At 40.6% G+C, this 23096-nt stretch overlaps 1 protein-coding gene across 1 annotated transcript in view; it reads left to right on the forward strand.

Moving 5' to 3' along the window:
- igf2r (insulin-like growth factor 2 receptor) overlaps positions 1 to 13437 on the forward strand; it is a 223644-nt gene extending 210207 nt beyond the window's left edge. Inside the window, exons 46-48 of the mRNA XM_063056606.1 lie at positions 911 to 1063; positions 4405 to 4474; positions 12183 to 13437. Coding sequence (XP_062912676.1) covers positions 911 to 1063; positions 4405 to 4474; positions 12183 to 12623 — 664 coding nt within the window. The 3' untranslated portion in view covers positions 12624 to 13437. The remainder of the gene's footprint in view (positions 1 to 910; positions 1064 to 4404; positions 4475 to 12182) is intronic.
- The last annotated feature ends 9659 nt before the right edge of the window (positions 13438 to 23096 follow it).

Consider the following 23096-nt stretch of genomic DNA (forward strand, 5'->3'; position numbering starts at 1 on the left):
CTATCCTAATGGTTTTCTAAAGTTCCAGCACATCCTGTTGCTTAACATCAACATGTTTCAGCACTTTAGCCAGTTCTGCGCTGACCACACATTTCCCAAGGTCCCTTTCACTGGTGGTTACTGAAGCAAAGTATTTGGGGATAGAAGAAGAAACATGTGCCTCCAGTCAGAGGAGGTAGTGGAGGTCCTTAATGATGTCCTACCCTTACTGTAGTCATCGTCCTGTTCTTCACGTACATGTAGAATTCCTTTGGGTTTTCCTTAATCCTACTTGCCAAGACCTTCTCGTACCCTTTCTAAGTCCATACTTCAGCTCCTTCATGGCTACCATGTGATTGCCTAGAGCCTGTTTAATCCTTGCTTTCTAAACCTTAACTAAGCTTCCTCCTCCCTCTTGACTAGATGATCCAATTCTCTTGTCAACCATGGTTCCTTCACCCTACCATTCTTTCCTCCCTCAAAGGAATAAACCTATCCTGAGCCCCATGCAAGAGCTCCCTGAACAGCCTCCATATTTCCATTGTAAATCAGAACTCTCTTTCTAAAGATCTTGTGCTACTCTTACGATAAGATCTGGAGCCTGCCTTGGAGACCAGGGAGTATTTCTCTCGTAATCTGAACTGAGAAATTCAGTAATTGGTTAGTGCTGTTATGCTGATTGGTAACATTTTGGTAGATTCTTTGTGTTACATTGATATCCATACTCGATGTTTAATAGTTTCAAGGTGAAACATGTTTTACATTGACTTGGAGAAGATCAGGGTTACAGGGGGAATCTGTTTAAGAAGACTACTTGGAGTCTATACAAGTAGAAAGAATATTGAAGTTGGGGTTGTAATGATTAGCAGAAATGCTTTGGGAAAACATCTCCTCCTGGTATGATTTGTCTGCCTTTTTCTGTTTTGAACAGGCCAATCATTGATGTGATTCCTGGCGATATATCACCGGATATGGATCAGGGCCTGTCTGGACGGAGCAGGGCTGTAGGCGCAATGCTGAGCGTACTGCTGGTCGTGCTGACTGCCTGCCTGTTCATCCTGCTGTTTTACAAACAGGAGCGAAGGTATGAACAGAAGTAACTGTAGCCATGAATTTTGTTCAGGTTTCTTTAGACGGGACAGTGCAGTCTCCCTAGCATCTGAAACTTGTAAGTGGACTGCTCGTTACCTCCTTAACATTCAGTCGGAACAGAAAACATAGCGACAGCAGTCTTGGTAGAGAATTGCCAATATCTGCCAAGCTGTTGGTGAGGAAACTCTCCTCATCTCCATCCTAAATAGCCTATCCTTAATCTGAGACTCAGGCCTCTTTGAGAGCAGGGGTTCCTAATCTTTTTATGCCAAGGACCAGTGCTGTTAAGCAAGGTGTCTCTGGACCCCAGGTTGGGAACCCCTGATCTAGAACCAGGGGAAATCACCTTCCTTCAAACTGACGTTCTGTCTGCCACCCTCATCACTCTTGAATAACTTGAGAACACCAACATGATATAAATTGATTTATTGCTTTTTAACTACTCTGCAAGTTCACCATCTCCAATTATAAGTTGTAGTGGGCTACACATTAAGAATAATTTTCAATTAAGCTGGTGGCTGTGATTACTTAGACTTGTGATTAGGCTAGCCACGTATTGATTAAAGACATGTGAATGTTTGTATGTAATCTTGTCATTTGTGTATGGTATGGTTCTTTTCACTAAAATTAAATATTTGTCAGATCATAAAACATAGCAGAATTTGGCCTCTGAGCCCATTGAGTTTGTTGCATCATGGCTGATCATTTTTCTCCAACCCCATTCTCCACATAACTCTTAACCCCCTTACCAGTTAGAGCCTACCAATCTCCCCAATAACTTGGCCTTCACAGCCCTGAGTGGCAATGAATTCCACAGATTCAGCGCCCTATGGCTGGAAAAATTCCTGCATCTCCATCTACACCATGGTAGTGAGGTGGTTAGAACTGTTCTCCACTGTATTCAGTAAGTAATGCCCCAACCTACTTCATATGCCAGCCCCATCAGCCCAGGAGTCTACCTTCGCTGCACTACCTCCAGAGCAAGTAAGGGCACTGTGGTAGCATAGCAGTTAGCGTGACACTATTACATCTCAGAACTTTCCGGAGTTCGGAGTTCCATTCCAGCAGTATCTATTTGGAGTTTCTATGTTCTCCCTATCACTGCGTGGGTTTCCTCCGGGTGCTCCGGTTTCCTCCAGCAGTCCAATGACATACCAGTTAGTCGCTGTAAATTATCCTATGATTGGGCAAGTGTTAAATAGGTGAGTTACTGAGCGGTACGGCTCATTGCACCAGAAAGGCCTGTTCTGTGTTGTATCTCCAAGTAAAAAATAAAATAAAATCTGTTCTAAAAAGACATCTCTTTATTCTGAGCTGTGCCGTCAGATCCTGGACTCTCCGATTTATAGGAACACCCTCTCCACATCGACTGTGTAAGCGTTTGTATAAATCTCTCAACATCTTCTCAATCTTGATCCTTTTACCTACAAACATAATACTTCAAAAGTGTGATACTCTCCTAATTCTATAGCAAGTGGCAGTGCTTCTCAAAATGCTGCTTGGTATAAAAGAGCTAGAAAAGACCAGGCCCTAATACAAACCCTGCAGTTCCAGGCAAGAGTTTGAGCAGAGATACTTCAAGTTCGTGTTCTATTTCAAGGCGATATCAAATTGGATTTTTTTTTAGAGGAAGAGCTGCAGCGAGCTTCAAGTTGTGCAGTTTAGTGGTGTTGTGGGTGGTCCAATTCAAGTTGTGCAGTTTAATGGAGTTATGGGTGGTCCAATTCAAGTTGTGCAGTTTAGTGGAGTTATGGGTGGTCCAATTCAAGTTGTGCAGTTTACTGGTGTTGTGGGTGGTCCAATTCAAGTTGTGCAGTTTAGTGGTGTTATGGGTGGTCCAATGTCTCGCAGCTCCAGAAGACCCTGACCTCGGGCTCTTGACTTTGTGGAGTTTGCAAGCTCTCCCTGTAACCCTGTGGGTTTCCATGGGTGCTATAAGTGTGGTGACACTTGATGGGGTAGAAGTGCTGTTATGGCCTGAGAAACAGACTTGTAACTCAGAGGCCAAACATCAGCTCTGAGACATGTCCTCTCACCTTCCTTTTGATCCTATTACCAAACATCGGGCCACTGTCTCCCAAACAAGCATCAACCTCTCTTTTCTTCAGGAGATCCCAGCTTCCAGCCGTGTAGTGACCCCGTCCCAATTCTATATCTGTTCGCCCGCCACCCACAATCCAGACAGTCACATCTTTTCTCTCCAGAGCTATCATGAATGACGTAAGGAAATATTTCAAACTGTATTGAAAGCTCATTTGTGGTTCAGGATATTCCCTATTCATTGGTGATCTTGTCACAAGCTTGTATTGCTGTATTGAGTAAAAGTCATGAAGCTATTTGCATCTACAGGAATTTGCCATGTCCCTATGGACCCATGCCAGTTTTTATCAGTGCACCATAGAAAGCGTCCTATGCAGATGCCTTGCAGCTTGGTATAGCAGCTGTTCTGCGCAATACGGGAAGAAAATGCAGAGAGTTGTGGACACAGCACAGCATATCACACAAACCAACCTCCCCTCCCCTCCATGGACTCTGTCTACACTTATAGCTGCCTTGGTAAAGCAGCTAACGTAATCAAAGTCTTCAACCACCCTGGGCATAATCTCTTCCAAACTCGACCCCCCAGGATGGAAAATACAAAAGTCTAAAAGCATGCTACAGCTTCTATCCCATTGATACAAGGCTGTTACAAGGATGGTTCCCTAGTTTGATCAAAGGGGTCACCTTATTGAAACCTATTGAATGTTGAAAGGGCCTCAACAGAGTGGTTGTGGAGAGGATGTTTCCTGTGGAGGGATGGTCTAGGACCAGAGGGCACAGCTTCAGAATAGAGGGGCGTCCTTTTAGAACAGAGATGAGGAATTTCTTTAGCCAGAGAGTAGTGAATCTGGAATTCGTTACCACAGGCAGTTGTGAAGGCCAAGTCTTTATGTATATTTAACACAGTGATTGATTGACTTTTGATTGGTCAGGGCATGAAGGGATATGGGGAGAAGGCAGGAGATTGGGACTGAAGATACGCCATGATGAAATGGTGGAGCAGACTCAATGGGCCAAATGGCCTAATTCTTATATCTAATGGGTTATCAGATGGATTTTTGACCTGTCTACCTCATTGTGGCCTTGCATATTACAATCTACCTGCAACTATTCTGCATTCCGTTACTGTTTTCCCTTGGATTACCTCAATGTATTTAAGTGAGGAAAAATCTGAATGGCATGCAACAGTTTTTTTTCATTGTGCTCATGACATTAAACCAATTTATGATTAATATAAATTACAGTTTCACTCCTTTTCAGCGCACATCTTTAAAACTCTCTGCACTTTTCTAGGGAAGCTATATTACAAAAAATGATGGGGTGTTGCCGGAGGAGAACGCGAGTAGCCTACAAGTATACAAAGGTGAGGGTTTCCTACATTGTTGGCAATCTTTTAAAGTTAGTTTGTCCTTAAGTATATTTCAAGTAAAGGTATAAGAATACCTCAGTATGGGGTGGAGATGCGTCTCTACCAAAGAAGGTGTAAGACTCTCCTTCCCTCCGTTAGCCTGCAGGTGACCCTTGGGCAAGGTGTGGCACCTGCTTAGCCTCCGACCACGGTCACATGAAGCCATGGGAGCAGGTGGTGGACGGTCATATGAGCATCTGGTACGGATCACAAGTCCTGGTTATGCGACCACTGACATCAGGCAGACAGTCTCTGAAGAGTATTGATAATGGCTGGGGTCACCTGTCTTGTAAAGACACTGTCCAGAAAAAGGCAACAGCAAACTACTTCTGTAGCAAAATTGGCCAAGAACAATCATGATCATAGAAAGACCATGATTTCCCACATCATACAACACAGCACATGATGATGATGTCAGAATAGCAAGCGGGTAATGTGAAGCAAGGTAAATAGAGCGAACTTTCATTCATCAGCCTCTACCCACTATAGGAGAGTGGAATAAGAAAGTTAGTCCAAGTTTTTCTGTATTATACCAGGTGAATCTGTAGAAGAGGCAGAGGAACTGGGATCTGTCCTGAAATATCGGCAGTTCTTCTCACCCCTCCGGGTCACCAATCCTCACTTTGACCCACTGGATTCCTCCTGCAGGTTGTCTTCAGGTTTCTACTGAACACCCTAAATTTCTGACACAGGAGATTCTTCAGATGCTGGAAACCCAGAGTAACAGACACACAATGCTGGAGGAGCTCAGGTCAGGTGGCATCTGTGACAAGGAATAACCAGTCAATATTTCTACCCAAAACCTTTCCACCTACGTAATGCTTCCATTCTCCTCATGTTCATGTATCTATCCAAAGAGCCTCTTGAGCACCCCTCTGGTGATTTATCAATGGTCTTTGAAGGAGATTGAAGGCTTACTCAGGGAAAAGAAGGAAGTATACATCAGGAAATTGATATTGAATAAGTCCTTTATTGGAACAAGGAGTAACTTTGTTCACAATATACATTTACATGTATATTTGCTGTGGTGTGTTGGCATGACATGCACCAAAAATATATTAATGTTCAACAATTATAAAGAATTGTGTAGTTAGAGTTTGAAGTATGGATATGGAATAAAATTGCATAGACACTTAAATCCCAGCATGCATTTACAATGTAAACAGTGTTATAAAAAGTGGTTTAAAGTGTTTGCAATGCAGTGATGGGGGATAATAGAGGGGTGGGGGGGGGTACTCACTAGAATGGTTAGTTGGATTAACAGCCTAGGGGAAGAAACTTTTAAGATGATGTGCAATTTGTGCTTTAATAGTCCCAAGGACTTTCCAGAGGGAGCTTTGGGAAAAGCCAGTTTGCAGGGTGGGTAGTGTCCGCAGTGATTCTTCCTGCCAGCTTCTTTGAGTTGTTCATTTTAAAGGTTCTGCAGCAAGTGACCTGGGGGGGAGGGAGGGGGGATACAGGGGAGAAAAAAGAAATTAGGACAAAAAGGGGTTTTAAAATGATCTTGGCAAATAGGAGTAAGGAAGGGAAATTCTAAAATCTGTATGAATATATTAGAAGTTAAATGGTAACTAAGGAAAGAGAGGTCCCCCTCAGGGACCAAAGAGAAATTTCTGTGTGGAACCAGGTGAGAGGAGCAAGGTGAAATCATCCCTGTATTCAGCCATAAATAATCAGGTGTATTCACCAGGGTGGTGAATGTGGGGACTGGAGAGTTATGGAGTGGATTGCTGATGTACTGCTGTATGTCTGTATGAGAAAGGAGGAAGTGTTAGAAATATTGATGCACGTCAAGGTAGATAAATCCCTTGGAACTGAATAGGATCTATTCCAGAATGCTGAGGGAAGTGAGGAAAGGGATTGTGGCTCTGGAAGAGATTTTTGCGTAGATGAGACACCAGGCGTCTGGAGGATATTTACAGCTGGTCTGGCCATGGGCTCATCTCCACCTACCTGCCTTTTCCCCATAACCCTTAATTCCCCTACTATGCAAAAATCTGTCCAACCTTGTCTAAAATATATTTACTGAGGTAGCCTCTACTGCTTTGTTTGCTTGAAAAGACAGGGACTGATTAGAGGAGTCAGCATAGTTCTGTGCATGGGAAGAATGTGTCTCTCAGATCTCACCTTTTACAGAGGTAACTGAGAACATTAATGAAGACAGTGAGGTATATTTAGTTTACCTGGACTCTAGGCTTTTGATTAGATCTGACCTGGTCGGCTGATTCAGAAGTTTCGGGCAGAAGAGATCTGATGTGTACTGGCAAATTGCATCCAAAATTGGCTTAGTGATAGGCAGAGTGTAGTGGTACATGAGTGCAAGTCTAAATGATGTATTACAGGAATCTTCACTGTTCACAATATGTGTAAATGATTTGGATGAGTTAGAGTTCAAGTTCAATTGTCATTCAATCATGCACATATATACAGCTAAACAAAACAGCACTCCTCTGGGCCCAAGCTGTATAACAGTCCATACAGTCACACGCATCACAATAGCACACACAGTCACAAAAATAATAGCTCAGGTGTCAGAGAGGCATGGCTTGAAAATTGATGAATGTAAGTGGGCACATTAGTAAGCTTGCAAGCAAGAATCAGAATCGGGCTTAATATCACCGGCATACGTCATGAAATGTGTAGACTTTGTGGCTGCAGTACATAATAATAGGGGGGAGAACTGAATTAAAGTATGAATATGTACTGTATATTTAATAGTTAAATAAGTAATGCTAAAAAGAAATAAAGAAAGTAGTGAGGTAGTGTTCATGGGTTCAATGTCCATTCAGAAATCAGATGGAAGAGGGGAAGAAGCTCTTACTGAATCATTGAGTGTGTGCCTTCAGGCTCCCATACCTCCTTCCTGATGGTAGCAATGAGAACAGGGCATGTCCTGGGTGATGGGGTCCTTAATGATAGACGCCGCCTTTTTGAGGCACCTTGAAGATGTCCTGGGTGTTACAGAGGCTAGTGCCCATGATTGATGGAGCTGACTAATTTTACAACTTGCTACTTACTTTGGTCCTGTGCAGTAGCTCGCTCTCTCTCCACCCCCCCCCCACCCCCACCATATCAGATGGTGATGTAGCCAGTTAGAAAGCTCTCCACAGTACATCTGTAAAAATTTGCCGGACATGTATTGGCTGAGTGGTAGAAAGAGAAGTTACAGAACTAATAGATCATGTCCTAGGTGGAGAGGTGGATTAGATGGATTTTAATCCAGGGAAGTGTGAGGTAATGCATTCTGGGAAACCTGTTCCTAGTAGGACAGAGTAAACTGTACCTACCTTGGAAGTGTTGATATACGAAGTACAAGTCCATACTGTATCTCCCCAAAAGTGGTGTTGCCGGTGGATAGAGTAGTGAAAAGGACATGTTATGTTTGCCTTCATATGCTTCATGGGGCAGGGAGTGTCAGAGTTTGGACCTGTTTCTGACTGCATTTGAAGTATCGTGTACAGTTCTGGTCACCACACTATGAAAGAATGTGCTAGCAGTAAAGCATGTAGATGGGTTTCAGTGTGTAGATGTTGACCAGAGGGCTCTGGGCCTCTATTCACTGCAGTTTAAAAGAATGAGGGAGGATCTCATTGAAACCTATCAAATATTGAAAGGCCTAGATACAATATACATGGTGAAGATGCTTTCAATAGGACCTGAGGGCACAGCCTCAGAATACATACATGTCCCTTTAGAACAGAGGGGAGGAGGAATTATTTTAGCCGGCGGTTGGTGAATCTGTGGAATTCATTGCCACTGATGGCTGTGGGGCCAAGTCATTGGGTATATATAAGGTGGACTTTGATAGGTTCTTGATCAGTATGGTTAACAAAGGTTATGGGGAGATGGCAAGGGAATGAGATAATAAATCAGACATGATGGAATGGTGCAATAGACTCAATCGGCTGAATAGCCTAATTCTGTTCCTATCTCTTCTGGCCCGTTGGAATGAGGACTGTAGTTGTAAGGGGAAATTGGGTATGCTTGCTAAGAGTCTGAAGGCTAATTTTATATAGAGGCTTACAACATTGAGGGGTATGAATAAGCTCTGTAGTTGGTCTTTTCCCCCATGGCAGGAGAGCCTAGAACTAAAGGCACAGGTTTAAGGTGAAGAGGATGGGAGGATTAAGGTTTTCCACCCAAAATGTGGTGAATAGTTTAAATGAGCTGCCAGAGGTGGTGATGGAAGCAATGCTATTACATTATTCAAAAGACACTTAGACTGGTATGGATGGGAAATATGTGGAGGATTACAGGCCTAATGCAGGTGAGTGTGACTCGCATAGATAGATAACAATGGCACGGCCAAGATGTGGATAGATGGGTGTCACTGGCATGGTCAACGTGTGGGTAGATGGGTGTCACTGTTGACATGGTCAGGGTATGGGTAGATGGGTGTCACTGTTGACATGGTCAAGGTGTGGGTAGATGGGTGTCACTGTTGACATGGTCAAGGTGTGGATAGATGGTGTCACTGGCATGGTGAAGGTGTGGGTAGATGGGTGTCACTGTTGACATGGTCAAGGTGTGGATAGATGGTGTCACTGGCATGGTGAAGGTGTGGGTAGATGGGTGTCACTGTTGACATGGTCAAGGTGTGGATAGATGGTGTCACTGGCATGGTGAAGGTGTGGGTAGATGGGTGTCACTGTTGACATGGTCAAGGTGTGGGTAGATGGGTGTCACTGTTGACATGGTCAAGGTGTGGGTAGATGGGTGTCACTGTTGACATGGTCAAGGTGTGGGTAGATGGGTGTCACTGTTGACATGGTCAAGGTGTGGATAGATGGTGTCACTGGCATGGTCAAGGTGTGGGTAGATGGGTGTCACTGTTGACATGGTCAAGGTGTGGATAGATGGGTGTCAATGTTGACATGGTCAAGGTGTGGATAGATGGTGTCACTGGCATGGTGAAGGTGTGGGTAGATGGGTGTCACTGTTGACATGGTCAAGGTGTGGATAGATGGTGTCACTGGCATGGTCAAGGTGTGGGTAGATGGGTGTCACTGTTGACATGGTCAAGGTGTGGGTAGATGGTGTCACTGGCATGGTGAAGGTGTGGGTAGATGGGTGTCACTGGCATAGTCATGGTGTAGGTAGATAGGTGTCATTGTTGGCGTAGTCAAAGTGTGCTGAAAGGGCCTGTGTGATTCTGTGGTCATCTTTGAGCTTGTAAGTTAATCACATGGTTTGAGAGAGCAGCTGTGATGAAAGTGGAAATAAGTGGGTTTCTGGGAATTGCCAAGAGGGAGCCCTCCAGATGCTGGAACTGCATGGAGATTTGACTGGTTTCAAAGTTCAGAGTAAATTTATTATCTAAGTACATATGTCACCGTAAACAACCCTGAGATTCACATTCTTGTGGCATTCACAGTAAATACAAAGAATCAAAATAGAAGTAATGAAAACTACACACAAGTGAAGGTGGACCAAAAGATAACCGAGTGGAGTGGAAATACGAAATGGACGGGGAGGGGGGGGAATCAAAATAATAAATAAATAATCTTGAGTACGAGTTGCAGAATCCTTGTGTTGTGTTTGGGTGAATGAAGTTATGCACACTGGTTCAGGAGCCTGAGAATTGTTCCTGGAACCCAAGGCAACAGTGAGAAGAGAGAGAGCTTGGCCTGCAAGGTGGCTGTTCTTGATGCTGCTTTCCTGTGACACCACTCCGTGTAGATGTGCTCAGTGGTGGGGAGGGTTTTACCTGTGATCGACTGGGCTGTATCCGTGACTTTATGTTGGATTTTCCTTTCAAGGGCATTGGTGTTTGTGTAGCCTGGTCTCACTGTCAGACTGAGGGCTGCTGCCAGGCCCACTGCCACCTTGGCATATTTAAGAGTTGTTGTTTCCCCACTTCAAGCAGATATTACAGGGCAGTGATTCTGGGTTAAGTTTCAGTCGTCGGACTAGTGAACAGAAGTACAAATCAATCGAGGGAAGAACAGGTTCAATCTTAATTTGCTGTGTCACTCAGTGCTTGGGGTGACTTAATCCTCAAACCAAAGCTGAATTGTTCAAGTAGCAGCAGACATTGAGGTGGAGAGTTATTATTTTTCTTATAATTTAATCTTCTTATGCTTGTCTGTATTTTTATATAATCACCTACACGCAGTGGCCACTTTATTAGGTGCCTCCTGTATCGAATAAAGCAGCGCCTGAGTAAATGTTCATGATCTTCTGCTGCTGTAGCTCGTCCACTTCAGTGTTTGACATGTGCATTTAGGGAGGCTGTCCTGCACACCAATGTTGTAATGCGTGGTTATTTGAGTTACTGTCACCTTCCTGTCAGCTTGAACCACTCTGGCCATTCTCCACTGATTTCTCTCATTAAAATGTGTGTTCACCCACAGAACTCATGCTCACTGGATTTCCTTTGTTGCACTGTTCTCTATATACTGTAGAGACTTGTGTGTAAAAACCCAGGAGATCAGGAGTTTCTGAGATACTCAAACTGCCCTGTCTGGCACTGGGAATCATTCCACTGTCAAAGTCACTTACATCAAATTTCTTTCCCATTCGATGCTTGGTCAAAACAACAATCAAACCTCTTGACCATGTCTGCATGCTTTTATACATTGAGTTGTTGCTACATGATTGGCTGATTAGATATTTGCATTAACGAACAGGTGAACCTAATAATGTGTCCACTAAATGTATAATAGACAATGGCAGTGTTGCACTCGGGTGAAGAATTGATATTTTTTCTTGGAATTTAACTTAAGCTTGTATATTTTAGTTACCTGTATACAGATAATTGTTCAGGTACAGTTGCCTCTACATTTTTAAGCTTGTTTATTTTTATAGTATTTTATAAATTGAACAATTACCTGTATGTGGGTGACTAAACAATACTGAGTTTTCCATGGGTTACAGTTGCCTCAGTTTTTCTGGAAATTTCTTGGTCTCAGTGGCAAGTGTCACATTACTTGATTTTGACTATCTCTTTGGTTAATTGTTATCAATTGAAATTTTGCCATCAGAGACTGCTTTATGACTACTTTTGGTTGTTTTATTCTTTTTCCATGTTTCTTCCTCTGCTCATGTAACACTTAATAAAACAGTCACAAGCTGCATTCCTTGGGTCGCAAAAGCTTCTGGATCCAACAGCAGGTTGAGAAACATGGCCTTCTGCACAATTGTTGTGAGTTCATCTCAACACACTTGAGTAAATGTGCTGCTCTATCAGCATGGTGATGGACAGCTTGTTCATTTCTCAGCTGTTGCCATTTTACTTGTCTTAAACAGTTAGATGGTCAATAAAATGAGCTTTACCTGAAACTGTTACGCTGGCATTCCAAAAGGCAGACTGATGAAAGACATACCTGGCATGCAAGCCATTAACTCAATTGAAGGCTAGCTTTATTTGTCACATATACATTGAAACATACAATGCAATACATCATTTGTGTCAAATCAAATCAGCGCAAAGCCCGCAAATGTCAGCACATTTAAGGTGCTAACATAACCTGCCCACAACTCTAAAACCTTAACCGTAGGCCTTTGGAGTGTGGACGGAAACACACTGGGAGAATGTACAGACAGCTGCAGAAATCGAACCCTGAGCTTCCAGGTGGCACTGTAAATTGTTGCTCTAAGTCGGGCCAGCATCGCGTTGAAATAAAGCGAGAAATAATTCTATTTTGTTTTCTCTCCTGATCAGATTAACGGCGAAGAGGAAGGTGATGAACATGAGACGGAATGGTTGATGGAAGAAGTCTCATCGGCCGACGAGGGTTGTCCAAAGCCAGGGAGAAAGTGCCAGGAGAACGGTCTGAACCATGTCGTCACCCGTGCTGTGAACCCGGACATCCTCAGCTCATTCCCATTGGACGATCAGGACAGTGAGGATGAAGTGTTGATGGTGCCCAATGTGAAAGTCAGCTCCAGTCGGACACGCGAGCCCACGTCGGGGGCCAGGGGGAAGCAGTGGCAGCAGCACAAGCCCTTCCACGGCGGAAGAGACGAGGATTTGGTCAGTGTGCAGAAAGGGAGCAAGGGGGACTCGAACTCAAAGCCTCGAGTGAAGCAGGACAGGCCAGCACAAGGCTCCCAAAGCGTGACATTTCATGACGACAGTGATGAGGACATGCTGAAAGTTTAACCATTGTGCCTGTCTTCTGACGAATCTGATAGGACAGTCACTGCCAGACATGGTTGTCTGAACTTTATTCTGCTGATAATTTGAGGAACTATGCTGATCTGCAAATTCTAATGGAGGGGAACTGCATAAACAATCCTGACTGTTTACAATGACATGTAAAGAGAAAATAATTTCAATTCCTAGCTATTGCCTATTTATACTTTAAATAAAACTAAAGCTTGTGCTCACAGCTGTTACGGGGGGTATTGTTCCCAAGTATTGCAAAGAGTTCTACAGTGCTTTAACTTCGATTGACTTTTTTTTTTAAACAAAAAGCCAGGAGGAACAGTAAAAGAATGTCTATAGTTCAGTGTTTTTGATTAGCTTCCATGAAGCACTTCCTTTTTCTTGCATAATATCTATTGGAAGTTGTGGAAAAGTAGCAAGGGTCTGTGGATACCGGTACTTTAATCTTGCTCCCAAACAACAAAAATGGATGTGAAGGTGTTGGAGGAAGGGGAAACTAGTATTGTGAAATTATTGTGGTACATTCAGGAACGTAGGATGGCAGGCAAATCATTTTGGTCTTATTGCATGTCCCTCCTGTGTACCCTACATAATCATTGTCCACATGGTACCAAAGTGCAACAATATATTTGGGCAAGTGTTCTTTTTTTCCCATCTAATTCAGGTTTGGGTTCAAAGATTTTTATTTAGCAATCAAAGCTATGTGATTTGTTTTCTTATGAGAAGTTTGATAATTTTGTTGTAATATGAATCAACACCACTCATTACAATAAAAGGTGAAAATTCCCAATCTGTTTATGCTTCCATTTAAGATATAAAAGAAAAATCAAAGTACAAAACTTGAAATGTAATTTTTTTTTTCAATTGCATGTCCCTTCAGTGTTGTGTAGCTTGATGGGCCTTTGTGTTAATGGTTTGGTACCGATAAAGCTACACTTATTCTTAAGGAGACAGTGTGCAATTTTCGGATGACTGTCAACCAGTGGGTTTCAAGTTGCTGATGTATTCTGGACCTCATGAAATGTAATGAACATGTTCATTCTGCCTTCACAGCTTTAAACACTCCTTACACCAAACCAAATGATTGTACTTGCTGTGTTCTAAACCACATTACCAGGCAGGCGAGTTTGAATGCTTCTCAGCAAAATTGCTTTATGCTTTCTCCCATTTTTCTTGCAGAGTAAAGCACTAAAGCTGCCTATTAATTTCCACTTTGATTATAGGATTGCTCCCTGTTACATTGTGTAATCTTTTAATCTTTCACCCAGCAGTTGTTTGGTTCCCACTTTCATTTTTCTAATATCTGCTTGCATCTCATAACCCAGGTTCCTATGCTGGGGTGCACAGACCCCTTGCTTAATGGTACTAGGTTGGGAACCCCCTGCCTTTCAGTCAATTCCATTCTGTGGGCCTGATTCCTTCTACAAGGTTCTGTCCTTAGCCACAGTAAAGGGATAAGGAATGTCCAGTGTATTTCCCAGAGTGTGGGATAGAGATTAATAGTAGAGGAATACACCCAGTGGCCACATTATTATTACTTCTGAACCTAATAAGTGTATGTCCATGGTCTTCTGGTGCATTCCATCCACTTCAAGGTTTGACATGCTCTGCATTAGGAGATGCTCTCTGCACGCCACTATTGTAAAATTTGGTAATTAGAATTCCCGTTACCTTCCTGTGGCTTGAAGAAGTCTGGCCATTCTCCTCTGCCCTCTCTCATTAACAGGTCTGAACCTCTTGACCATGTCTGCATGCTTTTATGCATTGAGTTGCAGCCACATGATTGGCAAATTAGATATTTGCATTAAAGGGGAAGTGTACAGGTATACCTAATATAGTGGCCACTGTGTATAAATTGAGGGGTATAGATGAGATAAATGCAACAGGCTTTTTCCAGAGCTTGGGTAAAACTAGAACTAGCGGGCAAAGGTTAAGAGTGAAAGGTACAGTACTTAAGGGGATCATGAGCTTCTTCACTCTGAGGGTGTGGAATGAGCTGCCGGTGAATGTGGAGGATGCAGGTTTGATTGTAACACAAGTAGTTTGCAAAGGTACATGGGTGGTAGGGGCATGATCCACGGCGGGGTTGACAGGACTTGGCAGAATAACAGTTTGTCGTGGATGAGATGAGCTGAAGGGCCTGTTTCTGTGCCAAGCTGTTCTCTGACTATAAAATGGATGGTCAATATTGAGGGGGATTCAACGTGTCCCACACACTTGCGGCAAAGTGTGCGTTTATAATTCAGGAGACAAAAACAAAGTTGGGAGGAGAAATTAAATGGAAAAGGAAAACTTGATTTTTACAAAAGGAAAGTGTCAGCATCCAATTTATCAGTGAGAATGGGAGGCAATGTGATTATTGAACTGATTTCTTGTGATGGAGTTGCCTTCATGGGGGCGGGGGGAGGGATGTGGCAATCTAGCCTCCAGAATAACCCACTGATAGTCATCAATGTTTTGGTGATAAGTTAAAGTGCACACACACTCAAAATACATTTCCACTGTTTGTAGAATCCTATCTCATGAGTGTTTTGAAGTCTGATGCACGTGACTGTGCATTGCCCTTCCTAAATCTTAAAGCTGCATGTAAAGCTGCTGAAATGTCAGCATCATGACTCCCCTCTGCCTAAGTAAGGTTTGCTCTGGGTCTCCATTTAGAGAGCATGTCTGACATTCCAGATGAGCTACTAGGGATGGATGTCCACAATATTGGCTTGTTATTGTAGATGGGCTAAACTTTAAAGCTACAGGAAAAACTAGCTGCATGTAAAGGTCAAGTTAGCTGGTTCAGATGGAGTGCATCTGCGAATGCTGAGGGAAGTGCAGAGGCCCAGGCTCTAAATCTTCAGATGTCTATAGATTTGGGGGTTGTACCTGAAGACTAGAAAAGAGAAATACACCCAGTGGCCACTTCATTAAATACCTGCTGCACCTAATAAAATGGCTACGGTCTTCTGCTGCTACAGCCCATCCACTTCGATGTTCGATGTGTTGTGCATTCAGAGATGCTCTTCACAGCACTGCTGTAATGTGTGGTTATTTGAGTTACTGTCACCTTCCGTCTGATCATTCTCTGGCCCCTCTCATTAACAAGGCGCTTTTGCCCATGGAACTGCGGGTCACGGGATGGGTTTGTGTTCCTCACACCATTCTCTATAAACTTTAGAAACTCTAGAGACCAGCAGAGAGCCCAGAGATTAAAGATCTTGGGTAGGAAGTAAAAATGGGAGGTGCAGGGTGAGGGAACTATGAGGTTGGTGGCAGTGGATGAGAAATCCTCAGAGTTAAGTTTGGTGATGGTGTGGGAGATGATGCCTGCTGCTGTTTAGTGGAGCCCCATTCGAGGGGTAAGTTAGGGTAGTGTCTTGATAGTTGTCATCTGGCCTCAACAAGGTGGATGTCAGTGTGCCAGACTACTACAGCACCCCCCTTATCTCTGACTTTCATGCTGGGATTAGAATTAGATCTGTCCTGTCCAAGTAGACCCATTGTTTCTGCTTGTTCCCGCCCCACCCCACCGGTTTAGTCCCTTCCTATCTTCATTCCTAATACTACACAGTAATTTCAAGTCCCTTGGCCCCAATTACCTTATTTTCACCATGGGTGTCCAGTCTTTATACACTCTTTCCCCCGTCAGGAAGGCCTCAAAGCTCTGAAGTTTCTTTCCGGACAGCAGGTACAACTAGTTTCCCTCCACCACCACTCTCGTCTGTCTGGTGGAACTGGTCCTCACTCTCAGTAATTTCTCCTTCACCCCCTCCCACTTCCTCCAAACAATAGGTGTAGCCACGGGCACTCACATGGGTCCCCGTTATGCCTGCCTGTTTGACGGCAATGCTGAACAGCCTATGTTTCAAGCCTACACTGGTATCATTCCTCAACTTTTCCCATGATTGTATTGGTGCTGCTTCCTGCACCCATGTTGAGCTCGTCAACTTCATCAACTTTGCCTCCAACTTCCACCCGCCTTCAAATTTACCTGGTCCATTCCCAACACCTCCCTCCCCTTTCTCAGTCTCTCTTTGGAGACAGCTCATCGACTGATATCTTTTATAAACCCACTGATTCTCACAGTACCTCTTCCCACTGTCACTTGTAAAAATGCCATTCCATTCTCTCAATTCGTCCGTCTCTGCCACATCTGCTGTCATGATAAGGCTTTTTTTTTCAAATCTTTTTATTGTTATATTATACAGGAAAAATAACATGAGTACATAGAAGTAACAACACTTACAATGCCTCAAAAAAAAACATTATCTTAAAGATTGAAAAAAAAAATTTGTGATAACAAAAAAAAACCTACTAAGCAGAAAGGTGAGAGAAAAAGAAAGAACCCATTAGGTGTACAACCCCGGAGTCGTGCGTCATACAAAAAGCTTCTAAAAATAAACATCAAACTGCCAACAAGAAAAGAAAATATACTAAAAAATTAACATTTAGATCGTGGAAAGATTATATCAATTAATTCAAATAATAACGAGCAAATGAGCCCCATCTTTTCTCAAAGTCAAATAAAGGTCAAAGGTTTGATTTCTAATTTTCTCCAAACTAAGACATCACTTGAGAGAACCGTTGTGACAAAGTGGGAGCTGATGTATCCTTCCACTTCAACAAAATGGCCCTCCTAGCTATCAATGTAACAAATGCAATAACATGTTGGTCAGACACAGAAATACCATGAATATTTTGAGGAATTATTCCAAAAAGCACAGTTAATTTATTAGGTTGTAAATTAATTTTAAGTGCTTTAGAAATTGTTGAAAAAACCGACTTCCAGAACTCTTCCAATATAGAACAAGGCCAAAACATATGTGTCAGTGTAGCTATCTCAGTTTTACATCTATCACAATGACTATCAACATTAGGAAAGATTTTAGAAAGTCTCTCCTTTGTCAAATGATAACAATGTAAAAATTTTAAATTGAATCAATGAATGGCTAGCAAAAATTGAAGAGGAGTTAACCAACTTCAATATCCGCATCCAATCCTCCGTCATAAAAGTGAAATTAAGTTCCTTTTCCCAATCCTGTTTAATCTTAGATAAAGGACGCTTATCCCATTGTAATTATAAATTCTTACAATAGAACCCTTAATCAAAGGATTCATACTCCTAATAGTATCTAACAGGTCAGCCTCCAATATATAAGGAAAATTACTTAAATATTTTTGTAAAAAATGTCTAACTTGAAGGTATTGCAGAAAATGTGAGTATGAAAGAAAATATTTATCAATTAATTGTTCAAAAGACATCAATCTATCTTCTTTAAATAAATCCAAAAAAGAATTAATACCGTTATTTTTCCAAAGTAAAAAAATTGGATCACTCAAAGAAAGCTATAAAAAGTGATTTCGGTAAATTAAACTACAAAGTTTAAATTTTTTAAGATTAAAAAAATTGCGGAATTGGAGCCAAATTTGTAAAGGATACTTAATCACAGGAGATAGGTTTAAATTAACAACTTTAACTAATTGCATAGGTTAAGGTGCTCCCAATAACAAGGTTAAATAAAACTGTTTAATAACTTTCAGTTCCAGGTCTACCCAAATTGGCCGATCGCTCTTATCAACCCAGTATAACCAAAATGACATGTATCGCACATTAACAGCCCAATAATACATTCTTAGATTAGGCAAAGCAAGATCTCCATTCTTTTTCAATTTTTGTTAATGACATTTACTAATTCTTGGTCTTCTATTATTCCAAATAAAAGATAAAATAATAGAATCAATCCAATCAAAAAACTTCCTAGTCGAAGAGACAGGAATATTCTGAAATAAATATAAAAATTTCGGTAAAATCATCATTTTAACTATATGAATACGACCAACAGGTGAAAATGTAAGTGGACTCCATCTACTAAATAAATACTTCATAGAGTCTACTAAGGGAACAAAATTGGCTTTATAAAAATCCTTATATTTTTTAGTAATTATAATACCTAGATATCTAAAAGAGTCTGTAACTTTAAAAGGAGTATTATCATATACAGAGACAGAATCATTTAAAGGAAACAATTCACTTTTATTAAAATTTATTTTATATCCTGAAAAACCACCAAATTCATTAAATAATTTTAGTAAGGCAGGAATGGATTCGTCAGGGTTAGATATATAAACCAATAAATCATCAGCGTAAAGAGAGATCTTATGCATGGTCTCATTCACAAAAATCCCATGGATATTTTTAACCTCATGAAAAGCAATAGCAAGAGGTTCTAATATTAAATTAAACAACAAAGGACTTAATGGACAGCCTTGCCTTGTCCCCCGTGAAAGCTGAAAAAAAGGAGACCTACAATTGTTAGTGACAACAGTAGCAATAGGGGCTTTATATATAATTTTAATCCAATTATTAAAATTAGCACCAAAGCCAAATTTCTCTAAAACATTGAATAAATATTTCCATTTGACTCGATCGAATGCTTTTTCAGCATCCAAAGATACAACACATTGTGGAGTTTTAAAAGCGAACGAATATATAATGTTAAATAGTCTCCGAACATTTGAAAAAGAATAGTGACCCTTTATAAAGCCTGTTTGATCTTTAAAAATAATTTTATCCAAAATATTCTCCAATCGATTGGCCATTATCTTTGACAAAATCTTAGCATCGACACTCAGTAATGAAATAGGTCTATATGAAGCACAGTCAGTAGCATCTTTATCTTTTTTAAGAATTAAAGAAATAGAAGCCTCATAAAAAGTGGAGGGTAAGTCGCCTTTCACAAAAGAATCCTTAAACATTTCCAAGATATACGGAGAAAGCAACTTGCCAAATTTTTTATAAAATTCTACAGAATAGCCATCAAGTCCTGGGGACTTACCAGATTGCATTGAAAAAATAGCTTTATGAATTTCGGCTTCAATAATTTGAGCATCGAGAGTTTTTTGCTCCTCAGCCGAGATTTTAGGAAAAACAATCTTTCGTAAAAAAAGCATTTATTTCAGAGGAATCTAATGGACATTGAGATTTATAAAGCTCAGCATAAAAATCTTGAAAAATCTTATTAATTTCTTGATATTCCTGAGCTAAGGTACTATCTTTCCTACGAATTTTCATGATTTGCCTTTTGGTTGCAGCCATTTTTAATTGAGATGCAAGCAGTTTATTATTTTTATCTCCAAACATATAAAATTGGCTCTTTAACTTAATCAAATATCCTTCAATGGGATGATTTAATAACAGGTTATATTGTGATTGAAGTTCCACCCTTTGTTTAAATAAATCAGTATTGGGGGAAATTGCATAGATATTATATAAATCTTTAATTTGTTTTGAAATTCTATCTAATTCTGCTTTAGTTTGTTTATTAAGTTTAGCTGAATAAGAAATAATCTGACCACATAAAAATGTTTTAAGTGTATCCTATGTAACTAATTTAGACATACCCCCTATATCATTAAAAAGAAAAAAATCTTTTATCTGGGTTTCATGAAACTGACAAAGTCAGAGTTTTGCAATAATGTCTGATACATGCGCCAATGTGGGCGGGCAAGAATGACATCATCAAGTTCAAAAGACAAATTCAGAGGCGCATGATCAGATATAGCAATAGCGTCATATTCGCAAGTTTTAACACTAGGCAAGAAGCGGGGGTCGATTATAATATAATCGATCCTCGAATATTTTTTATAAGCGTGAGAAGGAAGAATATTCTCTATTATCGGGATGGAGATACCTCCACAAATCAATCAACCCAAAATCAATCAAAAAGGAATTAATAAATGATGCCAATCGATTTGGAAGTCGCTGTTTGGTTGAGCTCTTATCAGTCATAGGATTTAGGCAGCAATTAAAATCCCCACCCATTATTAGCATATGTTCATTTAAATCAGGCAGTAAAGCAAATACCTTTTTTAAAAAAGAAGGATCATCTAAGTTAGGACCATACAAATTAACCAAAACAACTTTTCTGTTACAGATTGTTCCTTTAACAATTAAAAATCTACCATTAGAATCTGATTCAATATCCTCTTGACTAAATATATTAGGTTTAATAAAAATAGACACTCCCTTTGTTTTACTCTGAGAAGTAGAGTGGAATTGCAAACCATTCCACCATCTAAAAAATCTATTTTGATCTCCCGCCCTGATATGTGTCTCTTGAGCAAAGATTATATCAGGTTGGAATCGGTTAATACTTTTAAAAGTCTTTTTTCATTTAATAGGATGATTCCAACCACGTACATTCCAACTTATTATATTAATCCGTTTAAATACCACACTATAATTTTATTCTACTTTATGCATGCACAGAGCACATACCAATATGGGATAATCAAAAATGGCGGTGATGGAGAAAACAACCAGATAAAAAACACGCATGCTCCGGAACCACCAATTGGGAAAAAACCCCTAACTCTAACCCCACCCACCCACACCCAGAAACCCGAAAAAGGCAAGCGATCTACAATAGAATTCAAAGCTACTGACTGCCCTGTCTGTGTTTTCTTTCCCTCCCCCGAGTTAGTAAAAAAGTAGAGTGACCTTGTGAAAAAAAACAATAAAGTCTCAGCAAAAAAAGGTATTTACATTCCATCGACTAATAAACAAGAAAGAACCAAAATAATGTTATCTCTTAGAGAGAAAAACCAGCGCCATCTTTAAGTTTAATATTAATTCCCTAAAAAGCTTTAAATTCAATTATAAAATGTTATAATAAAACAGAAAAAAATATAAAAAGCCCTATTAGTAGGAAAAAACTACCAATTAGCTAATTTAAAAAAGAGGAACAAACCGAGTATTAAATTAAAGGAACAAATCCCCTTATCTTCTCTCAGTCGTAGAATGTTCAAAGATCATTTAGACAGAGATACTTAAGCCATAAATCTTTCCAAAGGAAAACCAACAATATGCAATGATGAACAACTCTCCTTGTCTTCTTTGTCTCTCAGTGAAATATACAAATGACTTTCATAAATCTTCTTTCCAAAATGCGAATAATATACAGATAGCCAAACAGCCTTTCAGGTAGATCATTCAACAGTGACATCCGTAACATCGACAGGTATAGCCTGAACAAAGTCCAGTGCAGCTTTTGGATAAAAAAAAGTACGAGGAGGAGAATTAGCAGGAAAAATTTTAATTCTTGTCGGGTACCTCAAAGACCGAAAAAGTTTTTTTATCATATGCTTGTTTCATTACCAGGGCAAATTCTAATCTTTGTTCCATTATCTCTCTTGGATAATCTTTTTAAAAGCGGAGCTCAGATTCCATAAATCTAAAAACTCTCTGTTTTCTTGCCTGTCGCATTATTTGATCTTTAATTTTAAAGTGATGAAAGCAAACCAGAACAGATCTTGGTTTACTAGAGTCCTTCAATTTGGAGATAAATGCCCTGTGTGCCCTTTCTATAGCAGGCAGCTTTGATAGAATGGTAGGAAATAAAGTGTGGAAAAGCTTACCAAAGTAAGCAGATAAATCTCCATCTTCAGCTTCTTCTTGCAGCTCAACAATTCGTATATTCCTTTGTCGAGACCTAGTTTCCAGGTCTATAATCTTATTTTGATATCTTTCCAAATGAGTTGTAGCTTCAAACAACTTTTGCGTAGTTATCTTCAATTCCTCTTCATGTGAAATAACTTGAGTTTCCAGGTCTTTAAGTTTTCTCAGAAATGATTTCATTTCATTGCTATTCTTTTCCAGTTGGTCTTTAATTGATCCATTCTGATCCTTAATTGAATTCAGTGTCCGAATGATATCTTCAGCCCACGATGGCATTTCATCAGATCTTTCCTTTTGCTCCTTTCCTTTCCCATTACCTTCATCATTAGGTTTAGGTAAATTCTTCCCACTTCTTGTAGACATAGACATATTGATCCCCCTCAAGAATCAGCAAGTAAAAATTTTAAATTCAAAGCTTAAACTAGGGGGAGAGAAAGAAAACTAAGAGCAACACAAAAATACTGCTACTCCATTTGCAGACCATGATAAGGCTTTTAATTCCAGAGCTAAGGAGATGTTAAAGAAAATGTTGGAGAAGATGCTGAGAGGCAGGATTTATGAGCATTTGGAGAGACATAATATGGTTAGGGATAGTCAGCATGGCTTTGTCATGAGCCTGACTGAGTTATTTGAGGATGTAATAAAAGTAGATGAAAGTAGAACAGTGGATGTAGTGGATATGGATTTGATAAGGTTCCCCATGCAAGACTCACTCAAAAACTAAGGCATGGGATCCAAGGAGACCTTGCTTTGTGGATCCAGAATTGACTTGTCCACAGAAGGCAAAAGGTGGTTGTAGATGTTCTGCATGGAGGTCGGTGACCAGTGGTGTTCTGCAGGGATCTGTCCTGGCATCCCTCATCTTTGTGATTTTATAAATGACCTGGATGAAGTAGAAGGGTGAATTAGTAAGTTTGATGACACAAACTTACTACTGTGTTGTGGATGGTCTGGAGGGTTGTCAGCGGTTACAGCTGGACATGGAAAGGATGCAGAACCTGGCTGAGAAGTGGCAGATGGAA

The sequence above is a fragment of the Mobula hypostoma genome, chromosome 8 (assembly GCF_963921235.1).
Source record: "Mobula hypostoma chromosome 8, sMobHyp1.1, whole genome shotgun sequence".
Taxonomy (NCBI): Eukaryota; Metazoa; Chordata; class Chondrichthyes; order Myliobatiformes; family Myliobatidae; genus Mobula; species Mobula hypostoma.